At 55.2% G+C, this 18,773-nt stretch overlaps 6 protein-coding genes across 6 annotated transcripts; 3 read left to right on the top strand and 3 right to left on the bottom strand.

The window, feature by feature from the left end:
* Window positions 1-195: 195 nt before the first annotated feature.
* Window positions 196-3,048, bottom strand: CORC01_07344 (uncharacterized protein; the record flags this gene model as incomplete). The annotated part of the gene is made up of 6 exons (XM_022618981.1): window positions 196-637; window positions 710-867; window positions 1,433-2,380; window positions 2,441-2,540; window positions 2,597-2,674; window positions 2,858-3,048. The coding sequence occupies 6 exons, from the start codon at window positions 3,046-3,048 to the stop codon at window positions 196-198; spliced, it is 1,917 nt and encodes a 638-aa protein (XP_022474444.1).
* A 1,911-nt stretch (window positions 3,049-4,959) lies between these two features.
* Window positions 4,960-7,971, top strand: CORC01_07343 (SAFF domain-containing protein; the record flags this gene model as incomplete). Its single annotated transcript, XM_022618980.1, has 6 exons — window positions 4,960-4,998; window positions 5,190-5,282; window positions 5,354-5,439; window positions 5,504-6,159; window positions 6,215-7,222; window positions 7,271-7,971. 6 exons carry the CDS (start codon window positions 4,960-4,962, stop codon window positions 7,969-7,971), a joined length of 2,583 nt encoding a protein of 860 aa, XP_022474443.1.
* A 704-nt stretch (window positions 7,972-8,675) lies between these two features.
* On the bottom strand, window positions 8,676-11,409 carry CORC01_07342 (spindle assembly checkpoint component MAD1; the record flags this gene model as incomplete). The annotated part of the gene is made up of 2 exons (XM_022618979.1): window positions 8,676-10,877; window positions 10,969-11,409. The coding sequence occupies 2 exons, from the start codon at window positions 11,407-11,409 to the stop codon at window positions 8,676-8,678; spliced, it is 2,643 nt and encodes an 880-aa protein (XP_022474442.1).
* A 727-nt stretch (window positions 11,410-12,136) lies between these two features.
* CORC01_07341 (uncharacterized protein) lies at window positions 12,137-12,364 on the top strand (the record flags this gene model as incomplete). Its single annotated transcript, XM_022618978.1, has 1 exon — window positions 12,137-12,364. The coding sequence occupies one exon, from the start codon at window positions 12,137-12,139 to the stop codon at window positions 12,362-12,364; it is 228 nt and encodes a 75-aa protein (XP_022474441.1).
* Window positions 12,365-12,789: 425 nt separating this feature from the next.
* On the top strand, window positions 12,790-14,432 carry CORC01_07340 (uncharacterized protein; the record flags this gene model as incomplete). The annotated part of the gene is made up of 2 exons (XM_022618977.1): window positions 12,790-12,810; window positions 12,879-14,432. The coding sequence occupies 2 exons, from the start codon at window positions 12,790-12,792 to the stop codon at window positions 14,430-14,432; spliced, it is 1,575 nt and encodes a 524-aa protein (XP_022474440.1).
* Window positions 14,433-15,255: 823 nt separating this feature from the next.
* Window positions 15,256-16,041, bottom strand: CORC01_07339 (uncharacterized protein; the record flags this gene model as incomplete). The annotated part of the gene is made up of 2 exons (XM_022618976.1): window positions 15,256-15,284; window positions 15,714-16,041. 2 exons carry the CDS (start codon window positions 16,039-16,041, stop codon window positions 15,256-15,258), a joined length of 357 nt encoding a protein of 118 aa, XP_022474439.1.
* Window positions 16,042-18,773: the final 2,732 nt, after the last annotated feature.

Raw genomic sequence — 18,773 nt, 5'->3', positions numbered from 1 at the left:
GAAAATTTGAGATGAGGAAGAGCCAGAAGAATATATTTTCTTGTAAATCAGACTTAGACACGATACGGAACAGAGCATGCGAAGAGCCGGAGGGCCAGCAGTAGATGTATGACAAAATAAGACGCTCACAAACGCAAGACTATGAATAAATGTGAACCATATACCGTATGAAACCCCTGGGTAATCCTACCGCAATCAAATCAACCTGTCAAGACCGGCACGAACGATCTGAAGAATCTCCTCAGCCTCCCTGATGCGCCAAAGGCGCCACTCTTCACGAGACAAAACGCCCACGGACTCTGGCTCGATTGTTCCGAAAGCGTCCTCCTGCTCATCCATGGCGGCTTCGGCATCGTCGGAGACGGAGACCTCGTCCGTATCCGCGTCGGGATCGATGACTTCTGGGGCGTCCTTGACGATGGTCACCGGGGGGATCGCTCTCCGGAGCCTATCGGCCCACACAAGCTGAGATTGACGCTTGAGGGGCCGCCCACGGAGCTGCGTGGTGCGCTTTTTGATGCGAGCAGGCTGGACCAGCAAGACCTTGTTGGCGAGACCACCTGCCTGATTCTGTTGTTTCTCTTTGCGCCCTTTACTGACCACGGCATCTCTGCAAGTCCAGCAACGCGATGCCCCTCTTTCAGAGACATTAGCGTTGCAATCCGCACATTTTACTATGCAACCATCTTTAAAACATTGCCAATCGAACTTGTGGCCCTTCTTGCGCGGGCAATGGTGGTTGGTTTTGCCTCCTGCTGTCCTTTGAGTCGCGTCGCTGATGGCTGGAAGGCCATATCTGTTTGGGTCACCCGGTTGTCGTCTTGGCCCCGTGGAATTGTCATTGATCACTGTCGTGTCGGGTGCATTCTGAGCGGAGATGTTTGGGCCGGTACGATTGACAACTTTTTTGGGGCCTCTTTGCCTGGGATCCTTCGATCTTTTTTCCCCGGCGACCATTTTTTGTCAAACTGCTTCAGACTTCTTCCGCATAGATGAGGCTAGTTGTGGCTGAACCAACTTAAATTTGCGAGATGGCAAACGTCGAATTTGCCCGGGTTCGATGACGAGGGTGCGCAGGACCGCAGACATTAATACCTGGCACGACATATCGAGGCCTTTGTTCTTCAACATTGGCTCTCCGTCGCAGCGCTCGGGACGGTTTCAAGCTCGCGGAACTGAATGGAGGCCACGGAAACAAAGCAACGGCTTTCGATACCTGCAACACAATATGGCTCCTTTTCCTTCAACCGCCCCAAGTCTGAAGCCGAACTCTCTTCGAATGTACCACCTCTTTATCACGTTGTCCTCGAAGACTGGGAGGTCTCCTGGGCTTAGGCTTCTTCAGCCTCTACCATGAACTTGTGTTGCAAAGTCTGTTGTATAGTCAGAAAAGTCACTGCTTATTACAGTCAAAGAAATCTTTTGAACTCACCTGCTCGGCTGTAGCCCTCTTGGAGTCAAAGCGAACTAGGCCCGATATCAAATCTCGAACTTGGGGATCAACTTCGGGAAGAATCTCTGTCCAGGGCTGGCCATCAAACTTGCGGTACATCTCAAAGGGCGGTGTTTTGAAGCTTGAAGCTTCCGGCCAGGTCTCCCGCGTCGGCGTGCCCAAGGTTTTGAAAATGCTCAAAATCAAGCCCAGCTGGTTACCATCCTCATGTGCTGGCCTTGATTCGAACAAGGGTTTTGGGGGATTGCGACAGCACTCTGCCAACATGGCCCCGACGGCCCACATGTCGACCGAAGGACCATAGGCTTTATCGCCAAAGAGCGCTTCGGGCGCGCGGTACGGGCCGGTTCCGATGTCAAGGATCTTGGATTTGGCTGGCTCAGAGACAATCGACATGGTTGGGTGCCAGGCTGTTCCAAAGTCTGAAAGGTATGCTGGCCCGTCCGGGCCGTCGAGAAGGATGGCCTCGGGCTTGAGGTCACGGTGTATGATGCCCTGGCTGTGAATATCTACGAGAGCAGTGAAGATGTCCTTGAAGAGACGTCTGACCTGGGGAAGTGGGAGGGTTCCTTTGTCAATAACATGGGCAAGTGTCATGGGTTTGTAAGGAAACACTAGAACAAATCTTTGTTCCTGGTCCCTGAATGTTTCCAAAAGTGGAATGCATGGTTGCTTCAAGGTTGCTAGAATCTTGGCCTCGCGATGCGGATTATGAGGCTCAATGTTATGTGTTTCCACAATGACTTTGAGAGCTTGGTCTTTGCATCGGTAGACCTCTGATGTTAGGCCACTCGCAAAAGGGAGGCAGTTTTGGTAACAACCGATAGTGACGCCTGTATCATCGGGTTGGTCAGCAGCAGGTGCCGGGGCTTCAGGGCGAGACAGATTGGCTGAGCCAACGAGCTGGCAGATTTCGTCGTATTGAGCCTGGCAATGACATATGAGCGTTAGACCTGGCCAAAGGCGCGAGACGGGCGGAAGACTCACTCTCGACGACGAGTCTTTATAAGCCTGATTCTCGACAGAAAATGCGTCGGACTGTGATGTGGCTTTGGCATCCGGACTAGTTGCTTCCAAGACAGACTTTCTGCAGAGGAATGGTATAAGTATGGCTCAAATGCATGTTGGAGGTTTGTGACTTACATCTTTTGAATGTTTTCATACCGATCTGACGCGGATAATTGCGTCCTCCAGTCGTCGTCTGCCATGAGAACAGGGGGCCTGTCGAGGACGGAAATCGGCGTGAGATGGACGAGCAAGGGTGAGGAGACTTCGGCGGTCGTATACTGGCGCCGATATCAATTGACTTTCCTTAGTGAGCACCGAGCAGGAAGGCATGAGGCGTCGTTGCACATACTGTTGATGATCCCTGATGTGGCCACGGAGACCGCGCAGGAGACCTACCGTGTGAGAAAAGCCATGGGTGAACTGTCCAGACCGGACCCGCCGGTGTGGAACTCGCTGAGAGACCACCTGCACACAGTGCGGAATTTGTCGTCTCCTTTTCGGGGGAAAGGAAAAGGAGAGGTATAAGTAGGCTTATGTAATACCGGGTTGAGGATCGCAATTCCGGGTACCTGACGAAGACGTTCCATGGCGTCAATATCTGTCTTTAGTTATTTCTTCGACCCAATCTTAGCTTCCGCCCTTGGTTTAATAGGCGTAAGCATTGTCATGGCCTTCAACCGCGCTAATGCGCACCATTCTCGGGTCTCACTTCGCGCAGACCTTGGGTGGTGTTCTGGCTTCAGGATCCTTGCGATTGAAATAAGGGCCAGAATAACACTTCATGCGCGGCTGGCGTCATGCAAGGATGGTGCGGATCAGCCATTGCTTCCCTCTCTTGCGCCGGCTTGGTTTCCATGTGCTCGAATTGAATTTCGACCAGAGAACTCACGGGGGCCGCGACACGCCCGGGCACTTCCCGTCATCTCATACAGGCACCGTTCCTCTGAACCTTGCCAAGAGGCTGCGGGATACTAAACAGGATCAACGTGACTAAGGCAAGGCGAAGGCAGGGAAGCTGCCTTAGATTGACGGAATGCGGTCTTGGTTATACCGTTATGCAGCCCGCCGCCGCCGTGGTTTCCAGCGCTGGAGGGACGAGCGGTACCTGGTTCCTTGCCTATTCTAGTCCTACCCATGATCATGTATGTCTTGCCTGCTGTACGGATACTCGGCCAGGTCTAGAAGAGGCGTTGGACATGGCGAAGCTGGAAGGCTGAATTGGGTTCTTCCTTAGTTGTCAACTCGTGCTGAGAGTGTATGCTATCTTGGTCTGTAAGGTGCGTGACGTATTCGCAGAATTCCCCTCCGAGCTAGCCCGTTTCAATTACAGGAGCCCTGCCAGACCCAGGGCACAGTATGAGGGCGGTTGGTCAGTGTGGAACTGGAGTTGAGATGTCTGTTACCAATCTTAATACGGATGGGAGTTGTGTACATGGGTTGCCTTTTGCCTTTGTCCGGCCCTGTCTGCCTGAGCATAGTTACCAGGATAACCGGACGAAAGAAAAGGCAAAGGCAAAATGTAGAAAATATTCGCGGTTGGCCAGTGTGGATGGAAATGGGCTCAGTCGACTGGATGAGTGTTGAATTTTGATGGATGGTGCATCCTTGTCCGCTGCTCCCGGGCCAATTCTCCCATCCAAATCTGTTAATTCATATCAAGCGCCAGTGGAACATCCGCTGAACCTTTGGCCACTTGGAGGCTGCACTCGGGCCAATTGGCGACGCATTCGAGAAGAAAAAAAGGTACGTGAGACATATCAAGGATGAGGTTGGATGACACCTAGTGGAAGTCCAAGGAGGCCACGCAGCAGCATTGAACAACCTAAAGCAATCGAGGCAAGAAAGAACGCAGTTGACGCGTCTCGATGTTGATCGAGGCAAGCCGCAAGAAGCCGCAAGAGTCGGCTTCAAGGCCGCTGGCTGCCAAGGTGAGGTATTCTCAAGTATCTTATTCGTACTTAGTGATTGCGTCGTCCAAGTTCGACCCGTGGACGTCCCAAAAAATCCCAAGTCCACCATAAGGTAGCCCAGCCCAGCCCATACCCCCCGGTCCGGTCCTCTCCACACTTCATCCTCAGCGCAAGACCAAGGTGGTGCAAGTCATTCGACGCCGTGCCGAGTATGTAGAGTGACTTGTGACACCAGGAGTTCTTCCCGGCTTTCCATTCCAGGGCCCACCCTCACACATCACTGGCGACTGCACCTGCACCTGGTGACTGCCTGACCTTCTTGTTCGGTAACAGCAGCAGGAGCGAACCTGCGCCATTCCATTCCTTCCTTGCCTGCCTTATTGCTCCATCCATCCAGCCATCCACACAATTCCCGCCGCCGTCTCGCAGACAACCCACCTTCCTCACCCTCACGACTTTCCCATGATGCGAATGCTCCTCGCCTCGCCCACACCTTCTTCCGCATCATAGACAGCATCGCTATGCGCGCCTTTTCTCTTGTTGCTTGCATTCATCGTACATGACTTTGCGCGCCACTAATTAGACACAATGGATGATCTCGCCAGGGCCGAGTACCCTGCCTTGCTGGTAATGCTTTCCCTGCCCCCATTCCCGTCAATCGTCATTATTTCCCCAGCGGGAGGCCCAACTGCCGGTCAGAGGCCGAGGTCGGGGCGACCTTCTACAAAGCACTCGACGGATGTGCTTTCGCTTGCCTTGCCATGGGAGGAGCGCATTGTTTGCGACTCGTTTGCTGACTGTTGTTTCTCTTTGTTTAGGCGCACCTCCAGCCCATGCAGGCCGTGAACGTCCTTACCGATCGTGTGAAGAGGATAAACAAGATCAACACCGAGATCGCAGACTGGTTGCAGGTAAGGCAGCACCCACGAGGACACTGCAACAATGCAGGACAATCCGATGCTGAACAATACTGCCCATCTAGGAACGCCGCCGAGCCGAGGATCAATACGTCCAGAGCTTGAAGAAGCTGCTCACCTTCAAAGTCCCCAACAGCCAGTCTGAGCTTGGGTAGGTTGCCCGACCATTCCGGTTGACTCCCAGCAGTAGGATTGTGTACTGATCAACTGTACAGCGTCTTTTCCGACCCCTGGGACAAGGTCCTGCAATCCGTCGACTCGACTGCCCATTCCCACCACGTTTTCGCGAGCCAACTCGAAAAAGATGTCGAAGGTCCCCTGCGCAACTTTCAGTCTCGCAAGGAGATGCAGAACATGCAGACCATCACCGCCAACTTGACTTCTATGGCCCGAGACCTCGAGGATGCCCAGAAAAAGACGGAAGCCCTGGCCAAGAAGGGCCCGAAGACGAACACGCAGAAGATGGCGGATGCTACGGCGAGACTTGAGTCTGCCACCCAGCAATGGGATTCGCAGGCCCCCTTCATCTTTGAGACCCTCCAAGCCCTCGATGAGCAACGCGTCAACCAGCTGCGCGACCTGCTGACGCAATACGAGACCCACGAAAGCGACCAGGCGCAACGGAACCAGAGCCGGGCTGCCGACACCTTGGCTTCCATGCTGGAGATTAGCACCGAACAAGAAATCGCGAGCTTCAAGGAAAGAATCCTCTCCGGCAGGCCGAGGTTGGAGAAGAGGGCCACGACGTCTAGGCAATCCTCCAATGCACCCACGAGCCAGACATTAGCACCGCCTCCACCGCCGCCCAGCAGTCTCGGCCAACACGACGACGATGCAAGCGAACACTCAGGTCTAGGCGAAGGAAGGAGCGGTATGTTGAATTGGGTAAAACTTTGGAGATACCCAGAGACTAACAATGATCGCAGAGTCTAAGCTGCGAAGCCGCATCGGCACAATGCTCGGTCGCCGCCGGCAGAGCATTCACGGCGGGTTCGGTCAGATTTCTCCCGGCAAGGGAGGTGTGCCGTCGTTCGGCCGAGGCCTCAGCAGCAGTCATAGTAGCACTCACGTTCGCCCCGGCCTTTCTCCAAGAGCTTCGTCGAATAACCTAAACGAGATGAATAATCGCCTTTCCGCTCTTCCCGAGACACCCGATTCTCCCAGACCGCCCCAGTCCTCCGGAACAGACGGCCCGCTCCACGAAGGCACCAACGGCTTTGGTGAGTTCTCATCGGATGGTGCTCGGTTGGGTTCGTCTGCTGGTCCCGTCAATGGAAACCATGACAGCGATGCTTTGGATGTCGCTCCCCCACCAGGTCCTCCCCCGTCGCAGGGTAAAGAGTCCCAAGCGAAGGACGACGAGGGCTTTACGATTCGACCACCCGACAATGACCCAATCTCCCAAGCTCAGCGTGAGGCCGCAGAGGAGAACGAGCAGATGTTCAGGCTCAATATCGCCAGCTCACCCATCGCAGAAGAGGACGCCGATGCGAAACGGGCTGCCATGTCGAATGTCGCAAACACGCTGACACAGATGGCTGCCCCTTCACGCAAGCTGGGAACTGTGCGAGGAAGGAGAGACGTCAGAAACACCATCTACGTGCCGCCTCCTAGCCTACCCGAGCCCGAGCTCACCAATGAGAATCCATTCCCGACATCGCCGTCACTGCCCAGTCAGTCGTCCAAGCTCACAACCGTAGCTGCCCTCACTTCCGAGGCTAGCATCGCTGCAACGTCAGACACGCAGTCCATCCGCTCAGCCAACTCACTTGTGAGCCTCGCACATTTGAAGCACCCTGAAATGCACGAGCCTGGCCTTAATGCATCCGTCATCGAAACGGTATCGGCAACTTTCGAGGATGGAACTGTCAAAAGCGCCAAGGTTCACGGAGAAATCGCTTTCGCCTACCACGCAGCCGGTGATGCCCCGCAAGGTCAGTCAAGCTTCAATCCAGGGGACTTCGAATGCTAACTTTCAACAGAACATGAGACGATCAGGATCAACAATTTCCCCAGCCTCGAAGTCATTGGACCAAATCGCATCTTTGTCCAGAACAACCCCGAGAAGTCTGACGAATTCAACTTGGACGTGTCGCATCTCAACAAGACGTCTACCGCGTTCACGTATAGGGTGCACGCTGGCGATGCCGACGGCTCCGGTTTGGCAGCGCAAGTTCCTTTGCTGATCCGACCGGCTTGGAAGCCGCAGGGCGACAAGCTCGGACTCCTTTTGCAATACTCTCTGAACCCCGCGAGTAACCTCACAGCTCCTGTTACACTGCAGAACGTTGTATTCGTCGCCACATACGAGGGCGCCAAGGCGTCAGGCGCGCAGACAAAGCCGACAGGAACGCATCTGAAGGACAAGCACTTGGTGTACTGGCGCCTGGGAGACTTGACTCTCACAACAGAGACCCAGAAGATTGTGTGCCGTATCGTGGGCGCCGAGAACGCGGAGCCCAGGCCCGGTCACATCGAAGCCCGCTGGGAGCTCACCCCGGAGACTCTGGGCAGCGGCATCACCATCTCCAGACTGGAAGAAACCAAGGGCAAGGGCAAGGACGAGGATGTCGACCCCTTTGCTGATGACAACCCGACCTCGCCGGCGCTGCCACCTGATCAGCAGTGGGTGGAGGTGAATTTGGTGAAGAAGATTACCAGCGGCAAGTACGAGGCCAAGTAATCTCTGCAACCATGACTTTAATGAGGAAGATGTGGTGCGAGGTGTACATACCCGTTGAAAGTGGTAGACTTTTTTTGCCATTGGAAGACAGACCATTTTACATAGCGAGCGCGTGACAGGAGAGGAAAAGAAGACACCCCGGATTACGTTTGTCTGCTCAATTGCTGATTTGGAACCTCACCCCCTCCTTCCCATGTTGGATTTTCGAGGAGCGTGATCTCTCTGTAGATCGTCCTATTGATGATGGAGAAGGACCTTTTTGGGGGGTTGTAGGTAGTTTCTGTACCGATATGACGAAGAAAAGAGAGATTTCAAGCTGCCGGGCGTACATGTGTGAAGGTCACCCATCCATCTGGTAGTTTCGTTAGGTGACGTGCAAACTGCAAATTTGAACAAGTAAAAAGCCATGTGTCATTAAGGATAACTATCCATCCAGCATCTGAACCTCATACCGATCTTTTGGGTGTGAGGTGAGGTATCATCGTGATATCAAAACATGTACAAGCAGCCACCCAGGCCATATCGCCCAATCTCGTCACGTCACCCCTAGTAGCAAATAGAATATGAAGTTGAGGGCCAGCTTCGCCATGTGTGTGCCAAGAACCCCCTCGCCAGGTCTCCTTTTACCCCCAAACCTCCACGTCCCAAACCACCCCCACCCCCCTTTTTGCCTTTTGACGACGGCTAATGTGCCGTGGTCTACCTTAGTCAGTCTGCATCTGGTTCCTCGAATGCTCCTCATAAAACTCGAGCGTCAGCGCGGCCAAAAAGCCGGGAATACACCCCTTTTCCCGGACCCAGAAGCCAATCTGATCGCCAATGCGGCGCGCAAAGGCACTCCGCGGCCCGCCGCCGACCTTCATCGTGCCCTTTTCGCCGTCAAACACAATCGAGTTTTCGTACTCGTCCGTCTGGGAGGGATAAAAGGTCGACTCGACGCGCATCTTGCCGTTGGGCATAAACATGACGGTCCAGCCGAGCGTCGAAAAGATGGCCTCCTTGAACTCGAGGGATTTCTTAGACCAGACTTCCTTGAGGCGTTTTGCCGACTTTTGGGCCGATGCTGTTTCGGCGCGGGCTTCCTCGACCAGGCGGTCCGCCGCGTCGAGCTGGGTGCGCGGGACGAGGTCCACTCCGGGGTCGCTGTTGAGCTGGGCGAGGAGGTCGGCGTTTTCCTGCTCGAGGGCTTTGAGTTTGGCGACCTTGATGGCTTCGTAATCCGAGGTCGGGTTGGAGCGGAGGGAGAGGACGCGCGTCTTGGACTGCGTCTTGAGGGCCTTGAGCTGTTCTTGCACGACGGAGAGCTCCTTTTGGGTGAGGGCGTGCTGGGTCTGGACGGCGGCGAGCTGGTCTTGCAGTTTGCGGTTCTTGCGGGTGAGGAGGCCGAGCTGCTCCTGGGCGGCGGAGTCTTGGTCGTTTTCGTCGCGCGGGCGCTTCGTGCCGGCTGCTGGTACTGGGTCTGCGGTGGCGGCGGGTGGTTTACCTGCTTCGAGGGCGGACATGTCCGTGTGCAGGGCTTGCACCTCGGTCCTGTACTTGTCGACGAGGTCCTCGAGCTCCTGGATGCGGCGGGCGCGGGTCTCGTCGACCGCCTCGGGCTGAAAGGCCTCGTCTTCGGCGTCGAACGTCTTGAGCTGGGCGCGGAGGTACTCGACCTCCTTGACGGCGAGCACGCGCTGGCGCTCGGTGCGGAGGCGGGTCTTGTCGATGTTTTGTGTCGTCGCGGCGGACCGCGCCTCGGCGAGCTGGGACTTGAGGGCGGCGATTTCTTCTTGGCGGGATTTGGCTGCAGATTCCTGCGCCGCCAGCTCGGCTTGCAGAGAGCCGATCTTGTCGAGCTGGGAGGCGCTTTCGTAGCGCTGCTCGACGAGGGCGCGGGCGACGGCCTCGGGGGAGTCGAATTCGAGATCACCGCCGCCGCCGCCGCCGCCGCCCGTGCTGGCGAGGTAGCCCGTCCAAGCGAGACGCTCGTCTTCGAGACGCTGGCGCTGGATATTTGCTTCTGCGAGCTCTGTCTCGAGGGACCGGGCGGCTTCAAGCTTGCGTTGAAGGGATCGCTTCTCCTCTTCGACGACCTCGACGGCCCGGTGGATCTGGCGTAGGTGCTTCAGCTCCGAGAGCTGCTCCCGGTTCGTCGCTTCCAGGCTGCGGATATGTGCCACCTGCTCAGACAGCTCGCGCTTGATGATGGCCATGGTGTCGGCGTCGCCCGTATGGGCCTTGAGGCGTAGGACCTCGGATTCGAGGTCGCCCACCTGGTTGTCCTTCTCCGCGAGCTGGGACTGAACCTGCTGGAGGGCGGCCTCGCGGGCCTCGGCCTCCTGCTCGAGCTCCTGCGTCGACTTTTGAGCGGCCTGCAGCTGCATTTCGAGGTCGATTGTCTTCCTTTCGTTGATGCGTGCGGCCTCGTCTTTGGAGCTCGACAAGTCTTCCAATTGTTCCTGTAGCAGTCGGGCTTCTTCTTCTGCGTCGCGCGCACGCTTCTCTAGACCCGTCTTTTCTTGCGCAACATTCTCTCGGAGGTCGCTCAACTCCTTTTGCGTGTTCTCCAGCTGGCGCGCGGCTTGCGACTTTTCGCTTTCGGCGGCCTGTTTCGCCGTGAAGTCGGCCTGAGCGCGGCGGCGTTGGTCTTCGAGCTCGGCATTGTGTCGAGCGTCGGCCATCTGCTTCTCCTGCTCAAAGGTGCTGATGGTATACCGGAGGGTGCCCAGCTCCGCCTTGAGCTCCTCAATGACCTGGCGCTGGGACTCATATTCGGCGGCATCGGGGGGTGCCATGTTTTCTTTTGAGCTCTCGTGCGATGAGGCGCGGACGGAGTCGGGGGCAAGGCTTGCGCGCGAGCCTGGCCTGCTGTTGGCATCGCCGCCGGTGAAGAGGTTGTATGTTGGTTGTGTTGCGCGAAAAGTCTAAAACACACACATACCCTCCGTCGTCAGCGACCGGGTTGGCCTAGCGTTTGTTTTCTTTTCTTTGTTTACTAGAGGCAACGAAACGTACCCTGGATTCTCTCAACGAAGTGTGAGGTCTAGGAAGAGCGCTCCCGCCGGTGCTGTTACGAAAACGGTTCGTGACGGAGGCGCGCCTCCCAGGAGGGTCGCCCGAGGGGGTATGCGACCTCATTGCGCCGGTGCTGTGACGAGAAGGCTTCTTCTTCTTCTTCTCAACGCGCCCTGAGGATCGGCCAATGTTTTGGCGGTTGTTGACGGCCGGGGGAATTGCTGGAGCGCGGGTCACGTGATACGACAAGGAGGGCCCTGCACCCCGTGGATTTGGCGTCGTCTGCTGTTCAGCAACCCTGTCGACTCCCCGCGGTGAGGCGCGGGCGGGAGCGGCAGCCGGGGCCGTTGCCCGAACTGGAGGGTTCTGGCTGGTCATTAGCAGAAGGCCGATTTCTGCGGCCGTCCTCGAGTCTTCGTCTTCATCTATGGCGTCGGACATGATGGGTTGCAGTATGGAATACAATGGGAGAAAACGAATCAAAATCTTGTAGGGAAGAAAGTTGAGAATGTCGCACTGGCTGTTGACAGAAAAGAGCCTGGTGTCGCTGGCCGAGATAATTGTGTTGCTGACTACATGAGATATATTGCAGACCGAAAGAATGAGATGGACTCAGATCACCCCTTCCCTCTCTTGACTGGATGATACTGCCCTTTCCGAATGGTATTGTCTCGTTATCTTGGTCTATTCATTCATCTCGTCACACAGAGCTATCTCCGAGATCCTCCCATTCAAAAGTTACGATACCACAAGGCAGCAAAGTCTGTAATTCTTGGGTTGCTCTGCATTTGGTGCACTAGGTGTTCCAAGGGGCCTGGTGGCCCCCCAAGTGAGGGTCTCAAGTCAGGATGTTTCGCCAGTTGCCTCTTCCTCTCCTCTTTTTCGTCCACTACATGGCAAGCCAGAACCTGGCGCCATCTTCTGAAAAAGGAAAGTCTTTTTTGTTCCAGTCAAAACACTCATCAAACAGGCCACCACATGGCCTTTCACCAGTTTCATGCCTGAACAGTCTAAGACAGACACCAAAGGCCCCAAACAAGTGCTACTTACACAGTACCAAGTAGGGCGAGCAGGGCTAGCTGCACCATGACGTGATCCCCACATCCCCCATGCATGGGAGCTTGTTCCTGACTTGGCGGTCGCACTGACCAGATACTGCTCCGTGCCCATGCTACTAAGCGTTACTGTGCTCTCCCAAGCTCCGTTGCCAGAAGCAGATTTCAACGATAGCTTCAACCTCCGGATTACGCCCTCTCCGCAATCCCGAAGCACCCCCAAACGCCTACGCCGAGCCGACCTCCCGAGCCCAGACATCCATCCGTACGATTCCCCGATCGAACCGCTTGCGAAGGAGAAGCTCGGCCAATTGGGGCACACGAAAGGGGCCGTCACTTAACTGGAGAATCATTATCCGGGACAACCGAGCTTGATTTCCACCGGGAACCCCCTTGACGAGAGCGAATCCGCGTCCATCCAGCCTTGCATCTCGACTTAGACACTAGAATCTGTTGTAGGATATTTGGATATCATAGCCTGTTGCTTGGCCGATTGGAAAACCGAGCACAAGGCTGAGCCTGGCTGCGACGACTAAGCTTGACGACTGATTCTGAGTTGAACCTGGTTCCGACCAGTTGCTCCCGCCTTGAGAACAACAGTGTGCCCGCCTCTTTTGTAGTAGATTTTGATCGGTTGAGCTCTACAGGCAGCCTACAGGGCTTCTTTACCTTATTCACTCTTGAAGCTCTTTCTCCCTTCAACCCAACACCACCCGTCAAAATACCAACATCGCCGAAATCTCATCGAGGACCGCAAATCGCAATCATGACGCTCTCTCGCCTCCTGGTAAGCTCTAAATCCTCTTAAAAACCCGCGAATGAGCTAGGGACAACTGTGGCTGATCCACAGGACAGCTCCGAGGCAACCCCAGCCAGGCGCTTCGAGCCGCGGCCGCGCCTGGCCTTGCGCTGAGCTTCTCCCACTCAGCCCGCCAGTTTTCAGCGGACGTCGGTAAGAAGGACGAGAGTACGGGAAACGAGAACAAGAAGGAGGACAGCCCTCCTCCTTACACTCATCGTGGCTCTGCGATCAACTTCAACTGGGGCCGCGAGAAGAAGGAGAGAACCGGCCCGACTCTGTCGGCGGACAACTGGGAGGAGCACCCCGATGCGAAGATTGAGGATTTCGAGGAACTTCCCTACAAGGAGTTCGGCATCAACCAGCACATGGAGGTCAATGCCGAGTTCAAAAAGGTACTGACCGAGGTTGTCCGGGAATTCCGCGCTCCCATCATGTACGCCATGGCATACGGCTCCGGCGTCTTCCCCCAATCAAAGGCAAGCCGGACTGTGTCGGACGAGGACTTCCGTGCCGTGCACCCCAAGCCGTCTCCTTCGTTGATGGAAGTTCAAAAGGGCGGCCCAAAGATGATCGACTTCATCTTCGGCGTCACTCACACCCAGCACTGGCACTCACTCAACATAAGACAGCACCGTGACCATTACTCTGGCTTGGCCAGTTTCGGTTCGGGCCTCGTGTCTACCTTCCAGGATCGCTGGGGTGCCGGCGTCTACTTTAACCCCTACGTCACCAAAAAGGGCATGCTCATCAAGTACGGCGTCACGTCGATTGACAACCTCTGCACCGACCTCTCCACATGGAATAACCTGTATCTCGCGGGCCGACTTCACAAGCCGGTTAAGATCCTGCGTGATCACCCCCGAGTCCGCCTTGCTAATCAAGTTAACTTGATCTCGGCAGTCCGCACGGCTCTCCTCCTTTTGCCCCCCAAGTTTACAGAGAAGGAGCTCTTCTCGACCATTGCCGGCATTTCGTACCTGGGCGACCCCCGCATGTCTCTGCCTACCGAGAACAAGAGCAAGATCTCCAACATTGTGGATAACAACATGGTCTCCTTCCGCAAGCTTTACGGCCCGTTGCTCAACACCCTGCCCAACGTCGACTTCGCCGAGGGAGCCGACCAGCAGAGCAAGCACGCCGCTGACGCCGAGTACGACGGCGCCATGTACCAAGACATGGATCCCATCAAGCGCGGCAACATGGTCCGCCGCTTGCCAAAGGCCTTCCGCTCACGCCTCTACTTCCAGTACCAGAAGAAGCTCATGGTCCCGACCGCCGACTTCAAGGCCATGATGGACGCCTCCAAGGACGAGGACGCCGTGAGTTTCAAGCGCCGCGAGGGCGGCGGCTTCGAGCAGCGCATCGTCCAAGACGACCCCGAGGAGCTGCAAAAGTCCATCCGTAAGGTCATTAGCCAGACCGTCAACTGGCCCGCGACGGCCCAGTCCATCAAGAGCTTCTTTACCGCCGGCGTCGGCCGCTCCGTTCGATACCTGTCAGAGAAGATGGCCAAGTACAACGAGGGCAAAGCGAAGGCGAAGGCGAAGGCCGACGAGGAGAAGAAGCAGCCCGCCGAGGACGCGGAGAAGCCTAAGAAGGAGGAGTGAGCGCACCACCCATCTGCGATAGTCGATTAGTGATACGACTATCTATAGTGTGTTTTATGCGCCCAGCTCAACACCTCACGACTTGTTGATTGGCGACGGTCTCGCATTGGTACATACTGAACCACCCCTCGACGCTCTCCGGCATCGATGTGTACATTTGGCAAGGGAGCACCTAAGGCATTCGCGTTCTGCTTTCCGATCATCACGCGAAGATGGAAAGGGAGTCTCCTGAAATATCCAGGAATGAATGCTCTCAGGCCCTTTGCAATTGATTCTTCGAGTTGTGCTTTTCATCCCCCCCACCCGGGTTTTCTTTTGTTCGCTTGGCTTCGGAAATCTGCATCAGCATTGGTAGGCGGCCCCCAAATAGAATTGGAGGGGGTTAAAGGGAAATTGGTTTACAAAAATTTTGCTCTGTGTCTCATGCACGAGAGAGAGTTTGGGGGTGGGCTGGGAATGGATCTCGGTGATTATCTGGTTATTTTTTGGCAGTATCTCCGGATACCAGCGAGAACTTCCAGCTTGATTCCCCGAGAGGAGTGGAACATTTCGCAGGCCCTTTTTGGAGTGACGAACGGATGGGAATCGGCGTTTGACGGCATGTAACAAGAGTATTGACCGGGAAGAGAAATCCCGAAGGCCAGTCTTTGGCAGATTTGAATGAGACGCGAGGAGAATCGCCGAAGTTCACAATTCCTGGCTACGTTCGAAAGAGCTTCCATGTGATATCTTGAGTCTGGTGATGAGATGATGTTTTTGCCCACAACTCTTGACGAGTGCCGCAATGACTGGACGATACAGGCGGTTTGACAATGCAAAGGATTCAGCACAGAACACATGCGACCACGCGAACTGCCAAACAATGTTTGATAATAATGGAATTATTGGTATAGGTCATGATGTAGCCTAGCTAATGGTACAGTGTTCATCACATCATTCATCTTTCCGGTCCCATATGTCAAAGATGCATCTTGCTGGTTTTTGGTCTCCCTCTCTTTCTTTTTTTACCACTTCTTCTTGGCGTACGAGGCGGCACCGTCAATGAGCTTGTCGGTGAAGCCCTCGCTCTTCTTCTCCTCCTTCCTATCCTTTCCGCCACCGAGGATGCCGCCAAGGATACCGCCGCCGCTGCCGCCGCTGCCGCCGCTGTTGTGACTGCTGTGATTTTCGTGGCGGTCGTAGCTATCGCGGCCTGGTGAATGCCCGTTAGCTTCCCTGTATCCTTTCGAAGGGGGAAAAGGGAGAGGGACATTGGACAAGGAAAGGCTAGATTTGACTTACGTCCGTGAGAGGAGTGTCCGCCAGAGTGTCCGTACTCATCACGACCTCCGCTGTAGCCGCCGCCGCCAACGCCGTTGTAGTCGTCGCGGGGACCGGGACCGCCGCCTCCAGGGCCGCCTCCCATGCCGCCGGAGGGGCCGTAGCTGTCTCGGCCGCCGCCTCGGTAGCCACCACCCATCTTTTCATGGCCGCCGCCGTAGCTGCCACCCATGGCTCCTCCCGTTCCGCCGCCGCTCATGCCGCCTCCATAGTGTTCTCTAGGGCCGTCGTTGTAGCCGCCGCCCATGCCACTAGAGGTGCCGTAGTTTTCGCGTCTTCCGCCGTGCATGATGGATGAGTGTGTTTATTGGATGTTTAGAGGATGCCAATGAGTCTTGAAAGTTGAGTGTGTTGTGTTGCGGCATCGATGAGGTCGAAACTCAGATGAACTTGTCGTTTTGGTTGTGGTTGTGGTTGATGATGAGAGTAAGACCTGGAAGCGCTTCAATCTGGACATCTTTATACCCCATTCAATCGATCAAGCCATCTCAACCAAGTCCGTCATCGTGGCCAAGGAACGTGCCGACGTCCGTCATTGAAGCCTGTTTGCAACCGAATGTCTTGTCGCCTTCATGGCCCGTCCCCATCTAACGGTCTCATCTACGTCAAATCCCACCATCCATGGCCCCATCAAAAGTACATCACCAAGCATCACAGTCCAACCCTAGAAAATGAAGCATACGGAAATACTGGGGGAGACGACGTCAGAAACGTGGATTGAGGAACAAGGGTCGTGTCATTGCGCCGTCTAGATTCAAGCAATTTGGCTGTGAGAGAGAACCGCCCAGAATCCAGAGCTGCGAGGTTTGTGGGGGGGATCTTCCAGCCAAGTGCGGCGCAAGTGCCGTGTAAACCGTCTTGGTATTTCCCTTTCTTGGTGCTTGATTGATATACCGGATCCAGGTTTCTACGGTGTTGCCATTTGACCCTCAGAGTGGACTCGCTCGTGTGTGACATTCTAGTGTGTGACATTCTAGTGTAGCCGCAATGCCCCCCATCTGATCTCATAGTCCGACGGTCATCTCTCGACGGGGTGACAGGCCGGGCCCGCTTTCCCGACGGGAGAGGCGAAACTCTTCGCAAATTTACCACACCCATACGGATAGACTCGCAAGGTAAAGAGTTGTGTGGCGATGTGGGGGAAACCGGGCTGACTACCATGTACACTAGAAGCTGGAAAGTTGGATGGGTGGCTGGGACCGGTCATTGTTTAGACTGGCCCACTAGTTTATATATAGAAGGACCCTGCTTTTGACCATCATGCCAGGTGTTCGATTTCATTTACAATCTTACAGTTCTCCTTGATGTCTCCCGCTGCGTCGAATGGCAGGGCTTCATTGGAGGCAACAAGAGATGTAGTCGACTCAAGGGACGGACGAGAGAAGATGAAAGGAGTGGACTACGGGCCTGAACCGTTTCCTGTGGCATCGTTTCCATGCGACGGTGGGAGATGGGATGACGCAATGGCATTTCTCGGGTCCCGCGTCCGGTGGACTCTTCGTGTGGCCCGTTGGCCGTTTACCGTTTGCCAAGCAGAGGCTAGAAATCTACAACGGGACTTGGCGAACCTATTTGGGCTACCACTGCTGTTCTTGCACCTCTCCCCCAGGCCAAGGTCTTTGAAAGTTTGAAAGCTTGAGCAGACGACCAAATTGCTACTTTACAGCTTGTCAATGCCTCGGACGTACGAGTCCAAAGCCTTGGCGGGGGCCCCTTTCACAAGGTAGACTAATGTGTCCGTACACTACTTACATGACCTTGCTGACCCTGCTGGGCTTGGTACGGACTGCGGAGCAATTTACCAGCCTAGATTCCCAAGGTTCAAAGCGGGAGAGACATCCGGGATCTTCCCGCGACTCCGCCAAGGAGGGGAAACCAAAGGCCGGTGGGGAGAAGAGCAATAGAATGATGGCGTTCCAGGCGTTGGATTATATTCTTTTTTGGCATCTTGACATGTTTCGATGCCTATCCTATCGGATCGGATCCAGAAACGGAGAAGATGCTACTGATGGAATCCGCTCACTGCGACAACATTACCAAATTCCCCATCTCTACATTCTCTGCTATTTTTTTATCATCATTAACGATTCAAGGCTCATGGGTTGGATAGAAACACGATCCAATGACAGTTTCCATCCGAAGAGAAAGGCAAAAGGTCTCCAAGGACCTGCCCCGACCACGCTGTTGTATGCATATTGGCCGGACCCCATTCGTCTTCTTTCCCCCTACCTCATTACCTCATGCAACGCCGAGCCGCACAGCCACCTGACGGACAGCGCAGGACGCAGGACGCAGCACAGGAGACAAGTGACATTGTAGAATGTGAGCATTGAAGGCCATTTGGGAATGGGGAACGACGGATATTGTCACCGCATGGATGCATGAGTGGCACTTGGTTGAGACCAAGAGGCGAAATAGCTTAGCATAGGTACCTTACCTTAGGGAGAGAAGAATTTGGGACCAATTCCTCTCCCTCCCATGCCCCGTCCGTCCAAATATCGTCAATGGATTCGATCCGGGCCCGTCCTGACCTCCTCCTCTGCAAATCTCCAAATCCCTCGGGCTGCGACTTCTCTCCCACTACCCACCACCACCACCACCACCACCACCTTGCCCATCCTGGATGTGCGCCCACCCTTGTCTGGCCCTGCCTGGCGGTCTTCCTCTTCGACTCTCCATCCTGAATTAAGGCGGACTCGTTTGCCTACACTCTACCTTTTTCTCTGTTCATTCGTGAACAACTGAGCAAACCCCCGCAAAATCCAGCGTCTAGGCAGAGAGCTGCTCACTGTTTCCCTTTTTCCATTTCTTTCCATTCCTCCTCTTCCTCTTCTCACCGCTGAGATCCTGGGATTTCTCATCGACAACCTGCTGGATCGGTTACACCGCTTATCCCGGCAGGATACCTTGACCACAGCCATTGTTCTTTCGTGTGCAGAAGGGGAAACACGGCGGAAACCCACAATCTCGCAGTAGTCGCTCTGTAGCGGTGCGCCCACCCGCTTCGTGTTCCATTGCTTT

Source organism: Colletotrichum orchidophilum (genome assembly GCF_001831195.1).
Source record: "Colletotrichum orchidophilum strain IMI 309357 chromosome Unknown Scaffold_59.1, whole genome shotgun sequence".
Classification (NCBI taxonomy): domain Eukaryota; kingdom Fungi; phylum Ascomycota; class Sordariomycetes; order Glomerellales; family Glomerellaceae; genus Colletotrichum; species Colletotrichum orchidophilum.
Note: the sequence above shows the minus strand (reverse complement) of the source record. Positions and strands in the feature narration are given on the sequence as shown.